Source organism: Tympanuchus pallidicinctus, unplaced genomic scaffold, assembly GCF_026119805.1.
Source record: "Tympanuchus pallidicinctus isolate F22 unplaced genomic scaffold, pur_lepc_1.0 scaffold38, whole genome shotgun sequence".
NCBI lineage: Eukaryota > Metazoa > Chordata > Aves > Galliformes > Phasianidae > Tympanuchus > Tympanuchus pallidicinctus.
Window position 1 is genome coordinate 298,525 of NW_026294756.1, and position 20,363 is coordinate 318,887.

The 20,363-nt window shown below is 65.1% G+C and overlaps 3 protein-coding genes across 6 annotated transcripts; 2 read left to right on the plus strand and 1 right to left on the minus strand.

Annotated features, from left to right (window-relative positions):
• The first annotated feature begins 660 nt into the window (after positions 1-660).
• OCEL1 (occludin/ELL domain containing 1) lies at positions 661-2,972 on the plus strand. Of its 3 annotated transcripts, XM_052699765.1 has the most exons (4): positions 661-898; positions 1,073-1,977; positions 2,066-2,216; positions 2,485-2,972. In XM_052699765.1, exons 2-4 carry the CDS (start codon positions 1,121-1,123, stop codon positions 2,605-2,607), a joined length of 1,131 nt encoding a protein of 376 aa, XP_052555725.1. In that variant the 5' UTR covers positions 661-898; positions 1,073-1,120; the 3' UTR covers positions 2,608-2,972. The 3 variants fall into 3 exon arrangements, with proteins under 3 accessions (XP_052555725.1, XP_052555726.1, XP_052555727.1); XM_052699766.1 differs by lacking the exon at positions 661-898 and having other exon boundaries at positions 906-1,977; positions 2,066-2,173; XM_052699767.1 differs by lacking the exon at positions 661-898 and having other exon boundaries at positions 906-1,977; positions 2,066-2,173; positions 2,530-2,972.
• A 101-nt stretch (positions 2,973-3,073) lies between these two features.
• On the plus strand, positions 3,074-9,858 carry OCLN (occludin). 2 transcript variants are annotated; one of them, XM_052699761.1, is made up of 8 exons: positions 3,074-3,160; positions 4,420-5,122; positions 5,956-6,114; positions 7,399-7,553; positions 7,631-7,834; positions 8,319-8,490; positions 9,054-9,095; positions 9,221-9,858. In XM_052699761.1, the coding sequence occupies exons 2-8, from the start codon at positions 4,427-4,429 to the stop codon at positions 9,320-9,322; spliced, it is 1,530 nt and encodes a 509-aa protein (XP_052555721.1). In that variant the 5' UTR covers positions 3,074-3,160; positions 4,420-4,426; the 3' UTR covers positions 9,323-9,858. The 2 variants fall into 2 exon arrangements, with proteins under 2 accessions (XP_052555721.1, XP_052555722.1); XM_052699762.1 differs by lacking the exons at positions 3,074-3,160; positions 8,319-8,490; positions 9,054-9,095; positions 9,221-9,858 and adding an exon at positions 8,076-8,106 and having other exon boundaries at positions 4,310-5,122.
• A 282-nt stretch (positions 9,859-10,140) lies between these two features.
• NR2F6 (nuclear receptor subfamily 2 group F member 6) lies at positions 10,141-17,346 on the minus strand. The gene is made up of 4 exons (XM_052699764.1): positions 16,683-17,346; positions 14,400-14,494; positions 12,543-13,067; positions 10,141-11,296 (listed from the first exon to the last, which is right to left on the minus strand). Exons 1-4 carry the CDS (start codon positions 16,925-16,927, stop codon positions 11,022-11,024), a joined length of 1,140 nt encoding a protein of 379 aa, XP_052555724.1. The 5' UTR covers positions 16,928-17,346; the 3' UTR covers positions 10,141-11,021.
• Positions 17,347-20,363: the final 3,017 nt, after the last annotated feature.

Here is a 20,363-nt window from a genome sequence, read left to right on the forward strand (position 1 = left end):
CAAAAGAGCAGCGCCGGGGGAGGGGGGGGGGAGGTCCTGGCAAAGGGGAGAAAGAGGCGGTGGGACAGAGTGGGAGCCCTGAGGTTTGGGGGGGTCTGGGGGCAGTGGCCCAGATGTGGGGTGGGTGGGGGTCCAGGATGGGGTCAGGGTGGTGGGGAGCAGGAGGGCCAGGGGCTGTGTGGGATGGTGGCAGCCTCCCCGTGGCAAGAGCAGGGCCGAGCCCTGGGGCTGAGGTCTGGGGGTCCTGGCTCGGCCACGCCGCAGCCTTGGTGAAGTCACGTCACCACTCTGTGCCTCAGTTTCCCCCATCTGTAAAATGGGGGTGTGGGGGGGGGGAGGGGGGGTAAGGGCAAGATACTGACCATTGTCAAGTGCTGTGAGATTCCTGGATGCAATACTCAAGCAGCCCCTGTGTGGTGCGGGGGCAAAGCTGCTCCATGGGGCCCTGTGCTGGGACCCCCGGGGGTCGTATCCCCCTTGAGCCGGACCCTCGGTATGGGGAGGCCGGGGGGGGGGGGGGGCTGAGGCACACATTAAAGGAGGTTGAACTGGACATGTCACTCTGTGCTCGTGGCAGTGGGACAGGGGGGCGATGGGATGGGATGGGATGGGATGGGATGGGATGGGATGGGGCCCTTAAAGGGTCGGGGGGGTCTTTGCAGAACCCGGGTGCTGAGCTGCACGGCTCCCCATTGCTTGGCACAGCCAAACACAGGGAGGGGGGGGAGTGTTGGGGCTGCTCCTGCCTACAGCCCACACCCCACAGCCCTCTCTCCCCACACCCCACACCCTCTATTGGGCAGCACAGAGCTGTTAATGTTTAACCCGTGGTGCCAATCGGCGGCAGGTAGCGGCCGCAGCGCTCCTGGGGGGCCACGTCCTGCCATGCAGCGGGCAGGTAATGCTGGGGGGCAGCAGGAGCTGGGCTGGGTGGGGGTCTTGAGTGTCAGTGGGACGGGGATGGAGCTGTAGCAGCTGGCAGCCGGGCTGTGTACACCCTGCAGGGGAAACTGAGGCACGAGGGCTGGGAGTGGGATCCCTACTGGGGGCTCATCCTGGTTCCCCCTTCCAGCAGCACGGCCGCCTCCGGGGGTCCCATCGCCGCAGCCCCCTCTGGAAGATGACGGCTGAGCCCACCCCCGCCAGCAATGAGAAGGGACCGTGGCACCATGCTGCTGGGCAGGATGCCTTCTGGCAGAGCTGTGCCCACATGAAGTCGTGGCCAGGACTGCTGCGTGTGCTGGGGGGGCTGCAGCTGCTGTGCGGGGGGACGGCCTTCATCTGCGTGTGTGTTGACATCCCGCGGGGTCACAGCGCTTACGGCAGCGAGCTGCTCCTCGGGGGGGGCCTGGGGGTCCCTCTGACCCCCTTCGTGCTGGCGGTGCTCGGCCTGGCCTGGCTGCTCACTGCCCTCCTGCTGGGGGTTGCCGCCCGCTACCACCGCGTCCTCCTGGGGGTCACCTGGTGGCCCCCCACCGAAGCGGGGCTCCACGTGCTGCTCTTCCTGCTCTGCCTGGCGGCGGCGGGGGCCCACGTTCACACTGTCACTCTGGGTGGGCTCTGCTCCTCCCCGCTGCTTGGCAGCCCCCTCCTCACCGAGCTCTGCCGGGTGGAGGGGGGTCAGGCGGCCGCGCTGCTCTTCCTCTTCCTCACGGCGCTGCTCTACCTGGCCGGCAGCGCCGTGGCTCTCAAAGTGTGGCACGAGGTGGCCCGGTGGCACCGGGGGGCTGCGGTGATTCCCTGTAGCCCTGAGGGCAGCCTGCAGCCTGTGAGGGCCTCGTGTCCCCCAGTTTGCGTCCTGAAGCCTCTGCTGGTCCAAACCAAGCGTGTCGTCTTTGAGGATGAGGTGGGGGTGGCGGGGAGACCCCCACGGAGGGCTGGGGTCACCACCACCGAAGAGGGCAAGCAGCGGGGGGGTTCTGGCTCTGTGCCCCCCGGGCTCGTGCCACAGCCACACATCATCCCTGATTACGTGGTGTAAGTGGCCATCGCCAGAGGAGGAGGGGGGAGAGGGGGGGTTCTCGGGGGGGGGGTCCCGTGGGCTGAGCTGGTGGTGCCCCTCCAGGCGGTACCCAGCAATCCGGAGCGCACGGCAGAGGCAGCAGTACGGAGCGGTGTTTGCAGATCAGCACGCAGAGTACAGAGAGCTGCAGGGGGAGCTGCAGGCGGAGAGGTGCGGGGATGCCGTGTGCCACCCGCAGCGACGTGCGGGCACGGTGGGTGTGAAGGGACGGGGAGGGGGTGCGGGGGGTGGGGGGGGAGGTGTCAGGCTGCGCCTTTTTCCCCCCGAGGGATGAGAAAAGGGGGGACCCACGTCTGCTGTGAGTTCCTGGGGAAGAAGAGGCTGAGGGTGGTGAGGGGTCTGGGTTGGATTTTGCATTCGGATCAGCACGCCTTGGGCCCTCCCTGGTGCTGCGTGGCCGTGGGGCAGCTGTGGGATCCCGGCGCTGTGTGTGGGGGGGGCTCAGTGTGTCCCACTGCCAGGATTTGGCCTTCGTGGCAAAGCAGCAGCGCTGCCTTTACCTGAAGGAGAAGCTGACGCACATTAAGGCACAGATCCGTGAATTCGACCGCAGCAGCGACCGCAGCAGCACCGTCCTCTTCTGAGCGGGAAACGATGGATGGGGACCCCCCCCCCAAATCCCTGGAGACACCGCGGGGCTCAGTGCTGGGCCGATGGCACTACGGGCACCCACTGCCCAGCTGCTGCACTGCGACCACCCGGGCAAAGGGTGCAAATGTGGGGCTTCTGGGGGGTCTCTGGTGGCTCTGCAGCCCACGGACCCAGCAGATGCAGCCGCAGTGGGATCGGAATAGTTTATAATAAAATCCGATGATATTTCCGAGGGGATTCAATGCATCCTGGGGTACCAGCAGTGGGTGGGGGGCACCCAGCACCCCGGGGACGCTCCGGTTCCCCGATGTCACCCAGGAGGTGCTGAGCCCCGGTCCCCAAAAGGAAGTAACCCAACCCCGACCTCCCGCTGCACGCCGCTCACAACGCGGACCCCCGCCCGCAGTCCCCGCTCCCCCTCCCCGCGGTGGGGGCGGACGGCGGCGGCGGGGCCGCCCTCGGGGCTCCCCCCGGAGGCGGAAACCGGGGCCGGTCCTGTCCCGCAGCGCTCCCGGCTGCCATTTTAAGGTGAACAAAGCGGCGGAGGTGCGTGCAGGTGACGGAGTGCGCGGTGGTACGGGGCTCCGGAACCGATACCGGAACCGGGCGGGGGGAGCGCGGGTCCCGGTAACGGCGGGGGAAGTTTTCCGGGGGTCCTTCCGAGGGGCTCCGTTCGTTCCCCGCGGAATCCCCGCCGGTACCGGAGCGCTGTGCGGATGGGGGGCGGGGGGTCGGCACCCTGGAGGGGCTCCGCGTCGCGGGGCTCTCGGGTGGGGGGACGCACAGAGACCCCCCCCCCCCCTCCTTCCCCTTTCCGGTACCGGCGTTCCTACGGTGCTGCGGTCGGGACGGGGCTGTGCCCCCCTGCCGTGTTCGGTGCTGCGGGAAGCGGAGGGACCTCGGCACAGCTGTGGGGGATTTGGGGATAGGGGGAGGGTGATGGGGCAACGGCTCTTTTGGCCGCGGTAAGGTGCGGACCCACCTGGGGACGGGGACCGCCGCTGTTTGGGGGCACCGCGCCCCTTCCCCTGGCTGAGCACAGACACCGCGACCCCCCCTCCTCCTCCCCCCAAACCCCCCTCCGCTCCTCCTCCGCCCGCCCTCCGCTCAGGTTACCCCGCGGGGTTCGAGTTTCCCACGCTGCACCTGCCGGGGGGGGGGGGGGTCAGAGCGTGGGGTTGTGCCGTGTTTGTGGGGTTGTGCAGAGGGGAGGGGGGGGGACTTTGGGCCGCGGAGCCGCCGCGTCTCCCCCCGCTGCCCCCCATGACATTCCCTCCCCTGCCGCCCCCCCCGCGTTGTTGTCCCGCTGTCTGCAAACAGCTGCAGCTGCGCTCTGGAAGCGAACTCGCAGCAAAGCAAAACTAAAGGGAGCTTCGGAGTGCACGGGACGGGGGGGGGTGAATCATTTTGGGGAGGGGGGCGGGGTGGGGGCAGCACCGCTCCACGCAGCGCTAACAGCGAACCCCCGCTGCTCGGCGCAGCCCCGCGGCGCTGCTCTGATTCTCGTTAATCCCAACAGCTCTGCTGGCGGAGGGGCCCTCGGGGGGTCGGCGCTGCCGTCGGGTGAGCGCTTTTCTGGTGTTAATGAGGCGACCCCATGCGCGGCGGGTCCGGCGGGCAGGGCCGAGCGCCGCGCTGACTCACAGCTCTCCCCGCCCCAAACCGTGCCTCAGTTTCCCCACCAGAGGCGGTGACGCGTCGGGCTCACGGCCGGGCGGAGGTGACGGCGATCAAAGTCCCCTGTGAACGAGGCGGGAGGACGGGGGAGAGCCGGCGGTGCCACCGCTCCGTCCTTCTCCCCGCAGGGCCACCATGTTCAGCAAGAAGTCCTACGACGGCCCCCCTGCGGGTTACGGCCCCCCGATGGGGTACGGCCCCCCGATGGGGTACGGCCCCCCCACGGGTGATTACGGCTACGGGTCGCCGCCGCCGGGCTCCTACTACGTGGAGGACACCCCGCAGCACTTCTACAAGTGGACGTCGCCTCCCGGCGTGGTGCGGGGGCTGCAGGCGGGGATCCTGGTGCTGTGCATCGCCATCTTCGCCTGCGTCGCATCCACGCTCGCCTGGGACTACGGCCTGGGGGGGACCTACGGCACCGGGCTGGGGGGGTACTACGGCTCCAACTACTACTATGGCAGCGGGCTGAGCTACAGCTACGGCTACGGGAGCTACTATGGAACGGTGAACCAGCGCACGGCCAACGGCTTCATGATGGCCATGGCCGTGCTGTGCTTCCTGGCCCAGCTGGGGCTGCTGGTGGCGGCGCTCAGCAAATCCAGGGCCATGCGCTCGCGGCGCTTCTACCTGCTGGTCCTGGTGCTCAGCGCTGTGCTGGCCTTCGTCATGCTCATCGCCTCCATCGTCTACATCATAGGTGTCAACCCGCAGGCGCAGATGTCCAGCAGTTACTACTACAGCCCCTTGCTAGCCATGTGCAGCCAGGCCTATAGCACCAGCTACCTCAACCAGTACATCTACCACTACTGCACCGTGGACCCCCAGGAGGTGAGTGCGAACCCCCCACCTTGGTGATGGCCGGACCCCCGGTCCCTCCTGGGTTTGGATGCAGAGTGAGGTCGCAGGGGGAGCGCTTTGGGGTGCGTGTGTCCTGCCCTTGGGCTGCTGTGGGATGTGGTGTCCCCGTCCTTAGCGCCATCGGGACGGTGACCCCATCGGTAGTGCTGCTGCATTGGGTGGAAGGGGGGGGAGATGGCACCGTGTGGCCATTAGAGCGGAGGAGTTTCGGGGAGGGGACGGGCTGTGCCCCAGCACAGAGCTGCTCCCCGGTACTTTGGTCTCCAAGCTCGTAAAAGCATTTGAACAAGCAGTCAGGGAGGGGAAGTGGGGCCGTGCCGTGCTGGTGGGGTCAGTGGGGCAGAAGGCAGCGGGTTCTGCACGGCCCCGGTTTCGGCTGGGGCCGCTGTGAGGTTCCTGCACAGTGCTGGGGTGGGACCGGTGCTGCCGGTTCATGGCAGCAGGGCTGGCTGTGCTGCATTCCTGCACCCTGAGCGCAGCGCTGCACCGTGGAGGGGGGGGACGACAACACGGGGCTGTGCTGTGCTCAGCGCCCATAGAGCTCCGCACTCAGGGGTCCCCCCTCAGCCCCAGTTGCTGCACGGAGGCGCAGTGTTGGGGTGCCCCCTCCACCTGCACCCATCCTGTCCTCTTGAGAAAACCCAGCCCACTGCCCTACGAATCACAGAGCGGCTCTGTGTTGCAGTGCCACTGCCTGTCTGACCCGTGGGTATCTGCAGGGGGGGGGGGAGCTGCCCCATTCGGCCCCACACAGGGGTCTGGTGACTGCAGACCCCCTCAGCTGCCCCCTCCTTCCCCTACAGGCCGTGGCTGCTGTCTGTGGGTTCCTCATCGTCGTGCTGCTCTGCCTCATCTGCTTCTTCGCCCAGAAGACGCGCAGCAAGATCTGGCGCTACGGCAAAGCCAACATCTACTGGGACCGTGCGCCCGTGGTGCAGGAGGGGCCCAACGTGGAGGAATGGGTGAGAGCAGGGGAGGCAATGGGGACGTTCCTCCTCCTACCCTGGGCAGGTCTGGAGTCGGGGACACGCGTGCCCCCCGGCTGTGCCCATGCCAGGAGCTCCTCCTGCCACAAACCGCCTTGTTTGCTCTCGGCAGCGCCGCACCAGGAGCCGCTGCTGCTGTTATCGCCCCCAGCCGTGGGGCTGCGCTCCCTCCCCACCACCCCTTTCTTTTTTTTTTCCTTTTTCTCTGGGCCTAAAGGCAAACAGGGTTGGATCAGATGGGCCTGGGGCCAGCAGTGCTGAGCCCGTCCCTCTGTCTGCCCCGCTCCGGCTGCAGGCACCGCTTGGTTTCGGTCTCGTCAATGATTAACTCTGTGCCATAGGACCTGCTGTGCGTGACACACAGCTGTGCCCTGTCTCCTTCCCACCTGCCCGTTCCCAGCCCCGTAGGGATGGGTGCAGGGTTGCTGGGGGTCTGCAGGTTCTTGCACCCCTCCGTGCCTTTGCGCCCAGTGTTTGTCTTTCATTTTGCACAAACACCTTTGTTCGGGTTTATTTATTTTTTGTTCCGCGTCCCTCCCCAGCCCGGCATTTCCTGCTCCATGGGGGGGTTGGGGCACAGACCCCACACCCAGGGCTGTCCATAGCAGCGTCCCCATCTCTACCAGTGCCCCGTGGCAGCAATGTGGGGAGGTGCAGCCATGCACACACGCAGGGACTGATCCCCCCCCACCCCAGAGCGTCCCGTTTGCTGCGTGTGGTTGGGGTGAAGCAATGACCTTTGTGCAGGCATGAGCTGCAGTCTCAGCGCTGTGGCGTAAGGACACGGCTGTCCCTGCACTGATGGAGGTCCTGCTTGAGGGAGATCACTTAATGATGTCTTCATCCACCGGGGGGAGAGGCAGAGGAAGGGGCTCTGCCGGCAGGAGCTGGAGCTGACGTTCCCAAAGCCACCGTCCGGCTCCTGGCTGGGTCAGCATCCGGCACAAACAGCCACAAAGGGCAGGAAGGAAGGGGGGGGGGGGAGCGGGAGGGGACATCCTTCCCAGGAGCCCCAAACCGGGGGCTGACACCTGGGGCTGCAGGGAGGGCTGCAGGGTCCTCCTGAGCGGCGTGCCAGGACCCCCACGGTGCTCTGCGCGGTGTCACCCACTGTGGCACGAGGGTCCTTGTGGGTCTGCAGTCCCCCACCCCTCACCGCCCAGCAGGGTCCCAAACAGGCAATGGGGATTTCTCCATCCCTATGGGGACGGTGCCACCATTCCCCCTGCGTCCCCCGCTGATCTCCTGTTCCTTCTGCAGGTGAAGAACGTGGCGGATGGGGCCAGCGTGCAGGACGAGACGGCCACTCTTGCCTACTCAGAGAAGCCCACCAGCCCTGTCACTGCCCCCCCCTACAGCTACGTGCCCCCCCCCAACACCAGCTACTACCCCTCAGGCACCTACAGCAGCCGGGGGTGAGTGAGGGGTCCTGGGGTCGGCGGTTGCCCATCCTCATGTGGCCGTGCTGATGTCCCCCCCCGTGTCCCCGCAGCGACCAGCCGGATCGGGCCCTCAGTGCCAGCCCTGTGCAGGTGGAGGAGGAGGAGGAGAAGGGGAAGGATCAGCCCAGCAGACCCTCCGCCCGCCGTGGCCGCCGCCGCCGCCGCAACCCCGAGTTGGATGAGTCCCAGTATGAGACCGACTACACCACAGCTGTGGAGTCTGGTGATGAGCGGGACCAGGAGCAGTGGGCCAGGTGAGGGGGGGAGGCTTTGGGGGGGAGGAGGGGGTCCTGCGGGTGCCCCCTACCTGCAGCCATCCCCACAGAGCTCAACCTGTGCCGCTCACAGCCAATGCCCCCAGTGAGGGGGGAAAACCCTGCCCACCCCTGGGGGGTTCGCTCTGTGTTGTCCCACAGTTTGTACCCACCGTGAGGAGGGGTCCTGTGGGACCCCCCCCCCTCCCCCAGCAGAGCTCAACCCCATGCCGCCCTACAGCCTGTACCCCCTATGAGGGGCTACCTGGGGGGTACCCAGGTACACAGGGGGTGCCCATGTCCCCCCCAGGGATCACCCTATGCTGTTCCACAGCCTCTATGAAGGGGGTCCTATGGGAATCCCCCACCCGTGCCCTTCCCCACAGGGCTCACCTGCCCCTGCTCACAACCTGTACCCCCCCACGAGGAGGGTCCTATGGGATCCACAGCCCCCCCCCCAGGGCTCACCTCCCCCTGCCCGCAGCCTGTACCCCCCCATCACGTCGGACAGCACTCGGCAGCGCTACAAGCAGGAGTTTGACACCGACCTGAAGCGCTACAAGCAGCTCTGTGCCGAGATGGACAGCGTCAACGACCGCCTCAATCAGCTCAGCCGGCAGCTCGACAGCATCGCCGAGGACAGCCCTCAATACCAGGTGTGGGCTGGGGGGGAGGGGGGGGTCTTGGGAGGGCCGCGGGGATGCTGCAGGCCTATGGGGCTCTAGAGCTTCGGGGTTGCTGCTTGGGTCTGGGATGCTGCGGGGCACTGGGGATGCTGCGTGGGTTTGAGGCTGCTGCAAGGCAGTAGGCTGCTGTGGGGGCCTGGGGCTGCTGTGGGGGCCTGCGGCTGCTGTGGGGGCCTGGGGCTGCTGTGGGGCCTGGGGCTGCTGTGGGGCCTGGGGCTGCTGTGGGGCCTGGGGCTGCTATGGGGGGCTGGGGCTGCTGTGGGGCATTTGGGGCTCTGCAGCTCTGGGGCTGTTGCAGATAGCTTTGAGGTTGCTGCGTTCCATTTGGGGATGCTGCAGGGCATCAGGGCTCCGTAGCTGTGGGGATGCTGAGGGGCTTTGGGGCTGTTGCTTGGGTTTGGGGCTGGTGTGTGCATCTAGAGATACCATGGGGCTGCTGTGGGGCACTGGGCAGAGTTGGTCCCTGCAGAACCCCCCCCCCCCCCTCAGGGTTGGTTGTAACCCCCTCCCCCCTGTACCCATTCCCTTTGTAGGATGTGGCAGAGGAATACAACCAGCTGAAAGACCTGAAGCGGGTGAGTGCAATGGTTTCAAACACCGGGGGGCCACACAGCCCTGTAACAAAGCACGGGGCTGATCTCTCCAGCAAAGCATGGGGCTGACCCCCCCCCCCTCTTTCCCCTCCCCTCTCCCCCTACAGAGCCCAGACTACCAGAGCAAGAAGCAGGAGAGCAAGGTGCTGCGCAACAAGCTCTTCCACATCAAGCGCATGGTGGGTGCTTACGACAAGGTGCGGGGGTAACCAGCACCAGGAGGAGGAGGGGGGGGCACCCCAACCCCCCCCCACCACCACACAGACTTTTGTGCATTTTGTACCTTTTTGTAAAAAAAACCAAACAACAAAACACACCCAAACACATCCATCCCCCCCCCCAAAGCGCTCACCGCCCCGCTTCCATCCACTGTGAATGCACTGGGTGAGTGCTGGGGGCTGCTCCCCCCCCCTCGTGTTGTAATTATGGCAGTGTTGGGGGGGAAGGGGGGGGTTGTGGAAGGCCAACGTCTCTGGGAAAGGCTGGGGTCTGCAGCAGCATCACGGCCCCCCTGGCACCCTGGGTACCAGAGCGGTACCTTGAGCACGCAGCCCAGGGCGGGCAGAGCATCCCTTGGGATGTGGGGCTGGGGATGTGGGGCTGGGCTGGGGAGGGGGGGGCAGAACCTTCGGAGAGAGTCAGAGCTTTTTTGGGGAGGCGTTTTGTAAGGAACTGGCTGAAACTGTGTAATATTTTTTGTTTTTTTCTAAAGAATAATAAATGAAGTGTATGGATTGATTTTCAAGCCAGGCTGCAGTGAGGTGCATGCAGGGCTGCTGTCCTTGCAGTGCTGCCCCCCCCTGCTGCACTGGGGTGGGATGCCCAGTTCCACTTCCTCATAATAGGGGGGCTGTCCTTAAATCCCCCCCCCACAGATAAACCTTTGCAGCCACCTGTAATGGCATTCATTCCCCACGAGGAACCTTTAGGATGGAGAGCAGCTCCCAGAGCCCCCCCCCCAAACCCACACCATCTTAATGGCTTCACCCTTTCAAAGGGGGCGATCTGAGCAGCAGGACCCCCAGCCTTGTAAGAAACATCTTTATTGATGTCTGTTAATTGGTTTAGTATCATTGAACAAGGATTATAGGGTTGGTTTTTTTTTTCAGTGAATCAATCTAAATGGCCTCTCTCTCCCCCCCCCCCCCGACCCTGCACTGCTCACACAGTGCGTACCCCTGAGACGCAGAGCCCCGCTGCAAGGACCTGGGGGGGGGGGGGGTGGAGGATGGTTCCCCCTCCCCGTATTTTTGGTTCCCCCCCCCCACCACCACCTGCATCCCTCTCACGGGGTCCTGGCTTAGAAACGAAGCGTGAGAACAGAGCGTAGTGAGAGGATGCTCACATCCATCCCCCAACCCCAAATCTGGGGGGGGGAGCCAAGCACCAAGCAGGCAGTGGGGATGGAGTGAGCCGCAGGGGTGCAGCGCACCCAAAGGCTCCTCTTACTACACCCCCCCCTGTGCATGGTGCTCTGTGACCCCGTCCCATCTTCCCCTTCCCCCCCCCCCAACACCACCCTGTGCCCCCCAGGGAGAGGGGTGGGCATTCCTCTGCTCCAGGGTTGGTGCTTCAGTCCTGGAAAGATAGGTCTGTCCTGGGAGGGTACAAAGGGGGCTTTTCAGAGCCTCTCATCTGTGTGCTCCATCACCCCGACGTTTGCAATTCGGGTGGGGGTCCCAAAGCCAGGAACGCTGCTGGGGCTGCAAGATGGGGTCTAGGAAAAGTCCGACATCCACCCGCAGTGAGCAGTGGTACCTTTGGGTTCCGGAGCACGGGGCTGTGGCCATGCAGCTCTCAGGGTTCCCCTTCTCTTGGCACAGTTCTGACTCCTCCGGGTGGCACCGCAGAGGGCAGCATTTGGGAGAGGGCCGGCAATCGCAGCGTCCCCATGGAGCATCACCATCCCTACTGCCCCGTCCCGTAGGGCCAGTTGAAGGTGCTCCCAGACAGCAGCATGTCCCTGATTAGTGTTTCGATGGGCGTCTTCCCCACCAGGCGCATGAAGAAGAGCTGTGAGATGAGGGCTGCAGGCACGGCGCGCAGGGCGGGCAGGCGCAGCAGGAGCCTCCCGAAGCGCTGCGGCTGCGATGGGTACTGAGAGCGCACGTACTCCGTCAGCGCCACCTGAGCCTTCTCCTGCAGCCCCTCCACGTGTGCCGGGTCCGACAGGCCGCAGGCATCTGTGGGGGGGACGTGGGGAAGGGTTAGGAGGGGATTCTGTGGGCAGGGAGCCGCTGCGTCCCCGTGAGTGCACCCACATCCCCATGGGATCCCACCCCGCATCGCTGTTGGATGACCGGCGTCCCTGAGAATCCCTGCGTCCCCATGGGGACCCCCTGCACCCCCATGGGACCCTCGCATACCCACGGGAACCCCGTATGCCTGTGAGAACCCCTTCACCCCTATTGGATCCCTGCATCCCCGCAGGATCCCCGCATCACTGTGAGGACCCCCCCTGCCCATTTCCCCCGCCAGCACCCAGGTGTGATGCCGAGCCCCCCGCCTATGCCCACCCTTTGCAGGGGCACCCCACACTGTCTGTAGGGACCAGGGTCCCCTTCTATCCCCCAGTCTGTATTCCATCACATCATTCCATCTGCTCTGCTGCACCTGCAGGGCACCAGGCACCCCTTCTGCAATGCTCACAGCACCCAAACCCCCATGGGATGCAGAGCTCCCAGCTGTGTGGGGTGGATGTAAGGCACAAGGGATGCTCACAGCACCCAAACCCCCATGGGATACAGAGCTCCCAGCTGTGTGGGGTGCATGTAAGGCACAAGGGATGCTCACAGCACCCAAACCCCCATGGGATACAGAGCTCCCAGCTGTGTGGGGTGCATGTAAGGCACAAGGGATGCTCACAGCACCCAAACCCCCATGGGATGCAGAGCTCCCAGCTGTGTGGGGTGGATGTAAGGCACATGGGATGCTCACTGTACCCAAATCCCCATGGGATGCAGAGCTCCCAGCTGTGTGGGGTGGATGTAAGGCACACAGGATGCTCACAGCACCCAAATCCCCATGGGATGCAGAGCTCCCAGCTGTGTGGGGTGGATGTAAGGCACAAGGGATGCTCACAGCACCCAAACCCCCATGGGATGCAGAGCTCCCAGCTGTGTGGGGTGGATGTAAGGCACAAGGGATGCTCACAGCACCCAAACCCCCATGGGATGCGGAGCTCCCAGCTGTGTGGGGTGCATGTAAGGCACAAGGGATGCTCACAGCACCCAAACCCCCATGGGATGCAGAGCTCCCAGCTGTGTGGGATGCATGTAAGGCACACAGGATGCTCACAGCACCCAAACCCCCATGGGATGCGGAGCTCCCAGCTGTGTGGGGTGGATGTAAGGCACACAGGATGCTCACTGTACCCAAACCCCCATGGGATGCAGTCAGCTGTGCGGGGTGGACGCGGTGCCGACCTACCCGGCGTGAAGAGCGCGATGGCTTTGAGGCAGCTGTACTCAGCTGAATCCACCTGCAGCCGGTTGAGCTTCTCCACCTGATCCTGGAAGATGCGGATCTGGTCCATGAAGGAGACGACGCGGTCGGCCGACATGGGGGAGGCGTGGAAGCCAGCGGCTGCCAGCAGCGGGGCCATGTGCAGCGGCAGCGCCGACTGCGCGGCGTTGAGCACGAAGAGCTCGCTCCAACTGAGCCGCAGCAAAGCCACCTGGTCAGAGACGGGCAGCTCGGGGAAGAAGGGGATGTTGCGTGCCCACTCCACCGTGCTGAAGAGCAGGCGGGCGGCCAGCTCGCAGATGTTGTCGATGCCCATCACGCTGCCCTGCTGCGCGTACTGAGAGCCGTAGCGGGCGGCAGGGTAGGGCTCAGCCCGCAGCAGCTGTGAGATGAGCTCGGATACCGGCTGCCCGTTGAAGTACTCCCCGCTGGGCATGGCTGTGGGGCTGGCGCTGGAGTGGGTGGGGGGGATGCGACCCCTCTGCACGGCTGTGGGGGAGTCAAGGAGGGGGGTCGGATATGAGTGCGTGCGGCACCTGGCACCCACGGGTGCCCACAGCCCCAGGAACAACCCTACAAAGCATCCTGCGTGCACGACGGACCCCAATTGGACCCCCTGCATCCCCACTGGACCCCCTGCATCCCTACAAAGCCCCCTGCATCCTCACCACACCCCATACATCTGTACAAAGCTCTCTGCATGCACGACAGACCCCCACTGGACACCCTGCATCCCTATTGCATCCCCTGTGTCCCCATTGGAACCCCTGCATCCCTACTGCACCCCATACATCCCTACAAAGCTCTCTGCATCCCCATTGGAATCCCTGCATCCCTACAAAGCTCCCTGCATCCCCATTGGATCCCATACATCCCCATCTGACCTCCTGCATCCTGCATCCCCACTGTACCCTATACATCCCCACAAAGCTCCCTGCATCCCATCGGACCCCCTTGCATCCCATTGGACCCCCTGCATCCCCCTGCATCCCTACAAAGTGCCCTGCATAGGACCCCACAAGTCCCTACAAAGCACCCCACATGCCCACAGGACCCCCTCCAACCCCACCAACGGGACCCCACCGGAGCCCCACAGCACACAGGGACCCATCCTTCACCCCACCACCCACAGCCCCACACGGACAGCAGCCGCCTCACAGCTCTCCAGCATCCCATAATTGCAGCGGTGGGTCTGGGACAGTGCCAGCGCCCAACCCCACACCGTGCCATGCCGTGCCCCACCGCGCTGGCACTGCAGCCTCACTGCTGGCAAAGCTGCCCAAGGTCACCCCACGGCAGCACCCATTTATTAACAAACAAACCTTCCATCTTGGAAGTGTCGTTAACCCCGGGGCACTCCCCTTCCTAATTGCACACAGGGAGGGCCATCTTTCAACCCCCCCCCCCCTCTATTAGTGCCCACTATTTGCTCAGGCCTTAGTAATTAATTTATGGGCTGTTCACGAGCCACTTAAATGAGAGCTCTAAATCATGCTAAGTGGCAATAATGCCATTTCGGCTGCTTGGGGAGGAGGGAATTGCCATCCCACTTCCAGCATCCTCCCCCTGCTGCACACCACTGCCAGGCACTGCTCTGAGATCTAAATCCCATTGCTCGTAGCTACAGGGAAGGTTAGACCTTCTGGTGGGGGGGGGTTTAGGGGCACCCCCATCACAAGGAACCCCACAGGGCTGCAGGAAGGGATGCACAAAGCCAACGGCGCCCTGATCCGCTGCCGTGGGGAGGAAACAAGGGGCAACGAAAGGGGTCTGCTGGGGGCTGGGGGAGCAGGGCTGGCATCCCTGCAGTGCCATCGTTACCTTCCTTCCTCATCCCCACACGGAAGCACTTCTTGAGGCGGCAGTACTGGCATTGGTTGCGGTGGTGTTGGTCGATCTGGCAGTCACGGTTGGACCTGTGGGGGGGTGGAAATGGGGGGGGTTTGCAGTGCGCTGCCACCGGGCCCCACAGCCTCCTCCCAGCACCCCCCCCAAACACACACACACAGACACACACACACAGATGCTATGGTAACAGTGCCTGGGAGCTATTTCCAAACAGACGGGGCTGAGAATCCCTATTTGCAGCTTTGGGACTGCGGTGTGGGATGGGGCTGCAGCCACGCAGTGCTCACAGTGCAGCTGGGTGGTGGTGGTGGTGGTGGAGGGGGGGCACAGCAGTGAGAGGAATTCCACCTACTTCCTATGGAGCTGCGGGATGAGGCTGCCTGCAGGGCTGGCTCACAGTGGGATCAACCCCACAGAGTGATCCATGGGTGTCAGATTTGGGTAAAAGGGAAGAGACGGGCCGGGAAAGCTGCCACGGTTCCCAAAGGAGCAGCGATACCCACAGCCCCGTCTGCAGGAGACCCCCGTCAGAGCAAGGTGACAGCAGCCACGTGCATCCCAAAGCAGGAGGAAAAGGGAGACGGGGGGGGGGGAACGAAGGCGCAGAGCAGCGCAGCCACGGCGCAGCCTGGGAGCCCCAACACGGCCATCCTGATTCCAACACAGCTCTGGAGAGCAGCGCTCTCCGTTCCCAGCGCTCCAACCATCATTAATTCACCCGAACATCACCGCTGCGCCCGGCGCAGAGCCTGCTGACATCTCCAGCACCGCTGACCCCGTTGCCGCCGATGGAGCGCGGCCCCACCGATGCGTGCGGGGAGCTGCGAGGCGGATACGGTGCTAATTATGTAATTAGAACGTGTAATTATTTAGTGCGAGAGCTGCACCGACTCCGACTCACTTTTAATATTCAAATCAGAGCAGCGGTGCCTTCGACTCCTTCCATAAAGCAGCACGTTGCTCCCTGGCCTTCCGACGGACTGTGGGAAACTGCTTTCCTCCCAGTGCTGAACCGGGGTGGGGAGGGGGGGGGAATCCACCCTGAGGTGGGGATATGGGGAAATTCATCCCAAAGGAGGGATGAGCACAGGGCAGCGCCCTGCAGGACAAGGAGCACAGAGCCCTGCTGCCCTGAGGAGCCCAAATTTGGGGTCTCTTTGTTCCCCCCGCGCTCAGGGATCTCTCAGGAGCAGCGCGTGTTCCCCACCTCCCATGAACTCATCCTGAGTGGATGCTGTAAGGGGAAGCAACAGAGGCTTCTCTCCCTGCTGATGTGCTGGGGAAAGCGAGGCAGTGCTGGGTGGATGCATGCGCTGCATCCCTGCACGCTGCATCCCTGCACGCTGCATCCCTGCACTGCTGTGCCGGAGCAGAGATGCTGAGCGCGGGGGAGGAGGAATGTAGGCCACCCAAAGCAGAGCAACGCAGCAGCACAGGGACAGAGGCACAGCAGGAGCAGCGCTGCTCCCACCCCTCCTGCAAAGGTCAGAGCCGGCAGCGCCCACATGTGGGTCACTCAGTGGGGCGGTGTGGGGAGCACCGTGCTGCAGGATCGGAGCTGCGTGAGCTCCATCTGTGTGTCTGTGCGGAGCGGAGCCCACAGCTCGCGGGGATGCGAGCCTGCAGGTGGACCCGGAGTTGTGGCAGCCCCCAAAGTTGGTGGGGCCGGGGCAGGATCTGCGTCTGAGCCTCAGCACCTCCGGATAAAACACCTCCGGTGCCGTGCTGGTGCCGCTCCTGGGGCAGCGCGGCTGTGACCGGAGTGACTCAGAGCCGTTTCCATGCTGGAAGGGCAGTTAACACCGGGTGGTGACACCGGCACAGGGCTGGGGCACGGGGCGGGGGAGGGGATGGGGGTCCTGCAGGCGCTGGGGCACTGAGGCCTCGTGTCGCAGCGGGGCCACGGTGCGGCCAAACCGGGGCCACCGGCACTGCTGCAACCGGGCGGCCGCAACGCCTCCAGCGAGCGGCACCGGGGCCACCACCGCAGAGCCACCGTGCGGCCGCCCCTGGGGCCACGACGCGGCCACCCCCGGGGCCACGGTACGACCGTCCCCAGAGCGGCGACGCAACCACCTCCGGGCCACCCTCGGGGCTACGGTGCAGCCCATCTCCGGGCCGCAGCGGCGCCGCTCCCTCGGCCACCGAGCAGCCACCCCCGGGCAACCGAGCGGCCATCTCCGGAGCATCGCGCCCGCGGGGACGCAGCGCAGCCACCCCGGGGGTCGCCCCCCGCCGCCCCCCCTTCTCACCCACCTGCAGGTGTAGCTGAGGTTCCTGCGGATGCTGCGTTTGAAGAAGCTCTTGCAGCCCTCGCAGGTGAAGACGCCGTAGTGCTTCCCGCTGGATTTATCCCCGCACACCACGCAGTCCACCGCCGCTCCGGGCCGCTCCTCCTCGCCGTGCTCCGCGTCGCTGCCGCCGCCCGCGGGGGACGCCGCCTCCTCCGCCGTTCCTCCGCCGCCGTTGGGCTCTCCCCACCCGCCGGCCACCATGGCCATGGCTGCGGGTCAGCGCCGCATGGAGCGGAGCGAGTTCGGCAAGTTTTCCTGGGGCCGGCTCGGGTTCGGTTGGCTTTTTGGTTTTCTTTTCTCCTTCGGTGGGTTGGGGGTAGAGGGGGGGAGGGGGGTTGGGGTGGGGAAGGGAGCGGGGTTTTTTGTTGTTTTTTTTTTGGCTGTTGTTCGGCTGTTTGGATCTCGTTCTCCTCCTCCCCCCCCCCCCCCCCCCTTCCTTTCTCCTCGCCGCTAAGGATCAGCGGGGGGGCCCCGCGCAAACTTTGCGACGGGAGCGGGGCGCGGCGCGCAGCATCACCCCGGGGCTCCGCCGCATGCGGGAACCGCCGCTCCGCTCCTCCGCTCCGCGCGGCCCCGGGAGGACGGACGGACGGACGGACAGACGGACGGAAGGAGGAGGCGGTGGCGCTGCCCTCCCCCCCCCACCCCGCCGACCCGGCCCCCCCCCCTCCCTACGGGCCCCGCCGCCGCCGCCGCCGCATGCAGCCGGGCCGGCGGGACCCGCTCCCCGCGCCCCGGGCTCTCCCCGCCTCCCGCGAAAGAGCAAAGTTCAGCCGCTGCCGCGGTGGCCGCCCTGGATGCTCCTCCCCGTCCTCCTCCCCTTCCGCTCGCCGCCCGCCGGGTCCTGCCCCGCTGCCCCCCCCCACCCCGCCCCGGCCCTGTCCTCGGCCCCCCCCCCCCCCTCCTCCTCCGCACCGCTTCCGTGCCCCCCCTTTGTACCCCATCGCCCTTCGCTGTGGCACCGCGGGGGGAGCGGGGCCGTCCTCGCAGTGCTGGAGGGGGGGGGATCAAGGCCGAGCGGTGCGGGGGGGGGAGATGCTGCGGGAATCGGTCCCGCGTGCGTGCACGCAATGGGGACGCGGACACGGCGGGACAGACGGGACGGGGAGGAGGATGGGATGGAGGGGCAGGGGGACACGGGTGGGGCGGGGGGGCACAGGGATGGGGACGGAAGGGGATGGGGACAGAGAGGCGCAGGGATGGGCAGAGGGCAGAAGGGTGCAGGGGTGGGATGGAGATGGAGAGAGGGCAGAAGGACGCAGGACAGAAGGGGACAAAGGGATGGGGACACGGTGGGATGGAAAGGGGACAGGGCAAAAGGGCACAGGGATGGTGGGGGGCACGGAATTGGGGGCACGCAGCCATGGGGTCCTGCAGCTTTGGGGTCCCTCAGGCCTGAGCTCCGTGCAGCCTTACAAAATGCGTTCATCATGTGGTTCATTAATGAAGTCGGCCCGACCAGAGCTCGTCAGCTGGCCCTGCAAGGCCGGTGAGCTGGGGGTGCCCGAGGTGCCGCTCCTGGTTAATTATTAACGAAGGAATAAACTGCATACAGAGGTGGCTGCCTGTGGGACAGCCCTATGGCTGCGCCTTCACCTTTCACCTTGGGGCCAAACTCCCCCTGGCAGCGCAGTGCATCCCACACCTCGTGGGGGGAACCCTGCAGGGAGCGAGGCGTGGGTTGGCACCGCCGGCATCCCCAGCCCTGAAGGGAAAGAGAAGCGAGGAAGGTCGGGTGAAAAAAAGAAATAAGAAATAAATAGAGCAAAGAGAAGCAAAGCGCAAAGGCCACGGAGCAGCAGAGGGAGACGGATGGCAGCACCGGCCATAAATAAAACCTCCATTTCCTCCTGTCTGCAGGGATCCGCGCTCACGCGGTACCTGCGTGCACAGAGCGGGGCTGCGGGGTGGCAGCGAGCCGTGTGGGGCTGGGGGCTGCTGCTGTGGGGGGGGTTGGAATAGAGGGGGGGTCCTGGGGGCAGCAGCCCCCACCTGCAGCCGTCCCCGCAGCTCCTTTCTCCTCTGTCAGACGGTGATTTATGGCCCTTTCCCTGCCTCTCCCCCTCCTCCTCGCCCCCTGCAAAAAATAATAATCCAGGAACAAAGGAGGAAATCGGATCCCCCCCCCCCCCCCCCAGCGCTGCCCGCCCCGCCATGGGAGCCGTGTTTGTTTTGACGTTGGTGTCCAGTGGGCGAAAGGCGTTTGATCTCCGTTGGAATTCCTCCTTCCTCGCCCTGCTCCGCTGCCTCACCCGCACAAAAAGGGCCCCCGTGCTTCGGGCCGCCTCGTTTTGTGCCGCTCGGTTTCACGCCGGTGCGTCCTGCGCCGATGCATTTTGTCAGGGGTGCAGCTGCCACTGGTGCCCTTCGTGCAAATGTTGTTTCTGCCAACGCATTTCGTGCCGCCGCCGCTGCTCTGTGTCCCCTGATCCCCCCCTCCTTCATCCCCCCCCCGCCTTTTCTCCTGCCATCCTCTGATCTGGAGGTTGAGGAATCAATCGGTGCCCATTTGGCCCGGCTGGGTTTGCAGTGCCATCACTGACCCGTTTCTCAGCAGTGGGGCTGCAGTGCAGCCGTGCCCCCTGCAAACCCACCGGGTGCAGCACTGCCCGCATTTGTGCTGGTGGCTGTCAGTCCATCCGTCCATCCGTCCATCCATCCATCCATCCGTCCATCCGTCCATCCATCCTGCTTTTGGAACCCAATGAGGACGTGCAGCCCTACAAGTGCAGAACGCCAGCTCCGCTCCTTCCTCTGCTCTCAGCCCATCTCCTGCCCCATTCCCCCCACCCCAGGCTGCGTGCAGAGCAGTGCTGCCATGAGGAGAGGTCGCAGGGCTCCGTATCTCCACAGCCCCACTGGATCTGGCTGCAGGTCTACACCTGTGACTACACATGGAGTTGCTCCTGCACGCATGTTGAGTCCCACTCCCCCCAACCCTTCACAGAGAGGCAGTTTTGCCCCCCAGCCCTATGCTGGGAGACCCCATCCCCTCCTCACCCCCCAGCTGCCCCCCACCTCCCCCCAGCTGCTCCCATGTTGAAAGCCGCTCCCTGCCCTGCATTCCTGGGGCTATCAGATCCCACACCCCCGGCCCCCACCCCGGCACTGCTGGACACTCCCTCCCCAGGGGCCAGGACTCGTTGCTCCCCCACCTCCTGCTGCACCCATGCTGCACCCAGCCCTGTGCCCCCCCTTCCCCTCCCTGGCACAGCCTCCCACCCTATGCTCCGTGGGAATGGCCGCAGCCGCACATTGGCTCCTGCTCTTGGGGTGTTGGGGCTTTGCGGGTGCCCTGGGCCTCCTGGCAGCACATGGGGAGCAGTTGAGGCATGGGGGTGGCTGTGTTGTGCAAACCACCGTTGAGCACGCAGAGGAATCGTGGGCAGCTGCAGGTTTGCAGGTGAAGCAATGGAGTCCTGCTGCCCCGTTCCTGGTAGCGGCTCTGGGGTTGGGGGGGTATCCCTGGGCTGGGGCTGTTTGTGCCCCCTCCTCCCAGCACCCGGGACATGAAAGCCACCAGAACGCCCCGACCCTTTCACCAGGCTCTCGGTGAAGCCTGACCCCGGCACAAAGCCCCCAGGAGAAACATTTGAATCTGAAAAGGGGTCTGAGCACGGAGCCCTGACCTTCAACCCGTGGG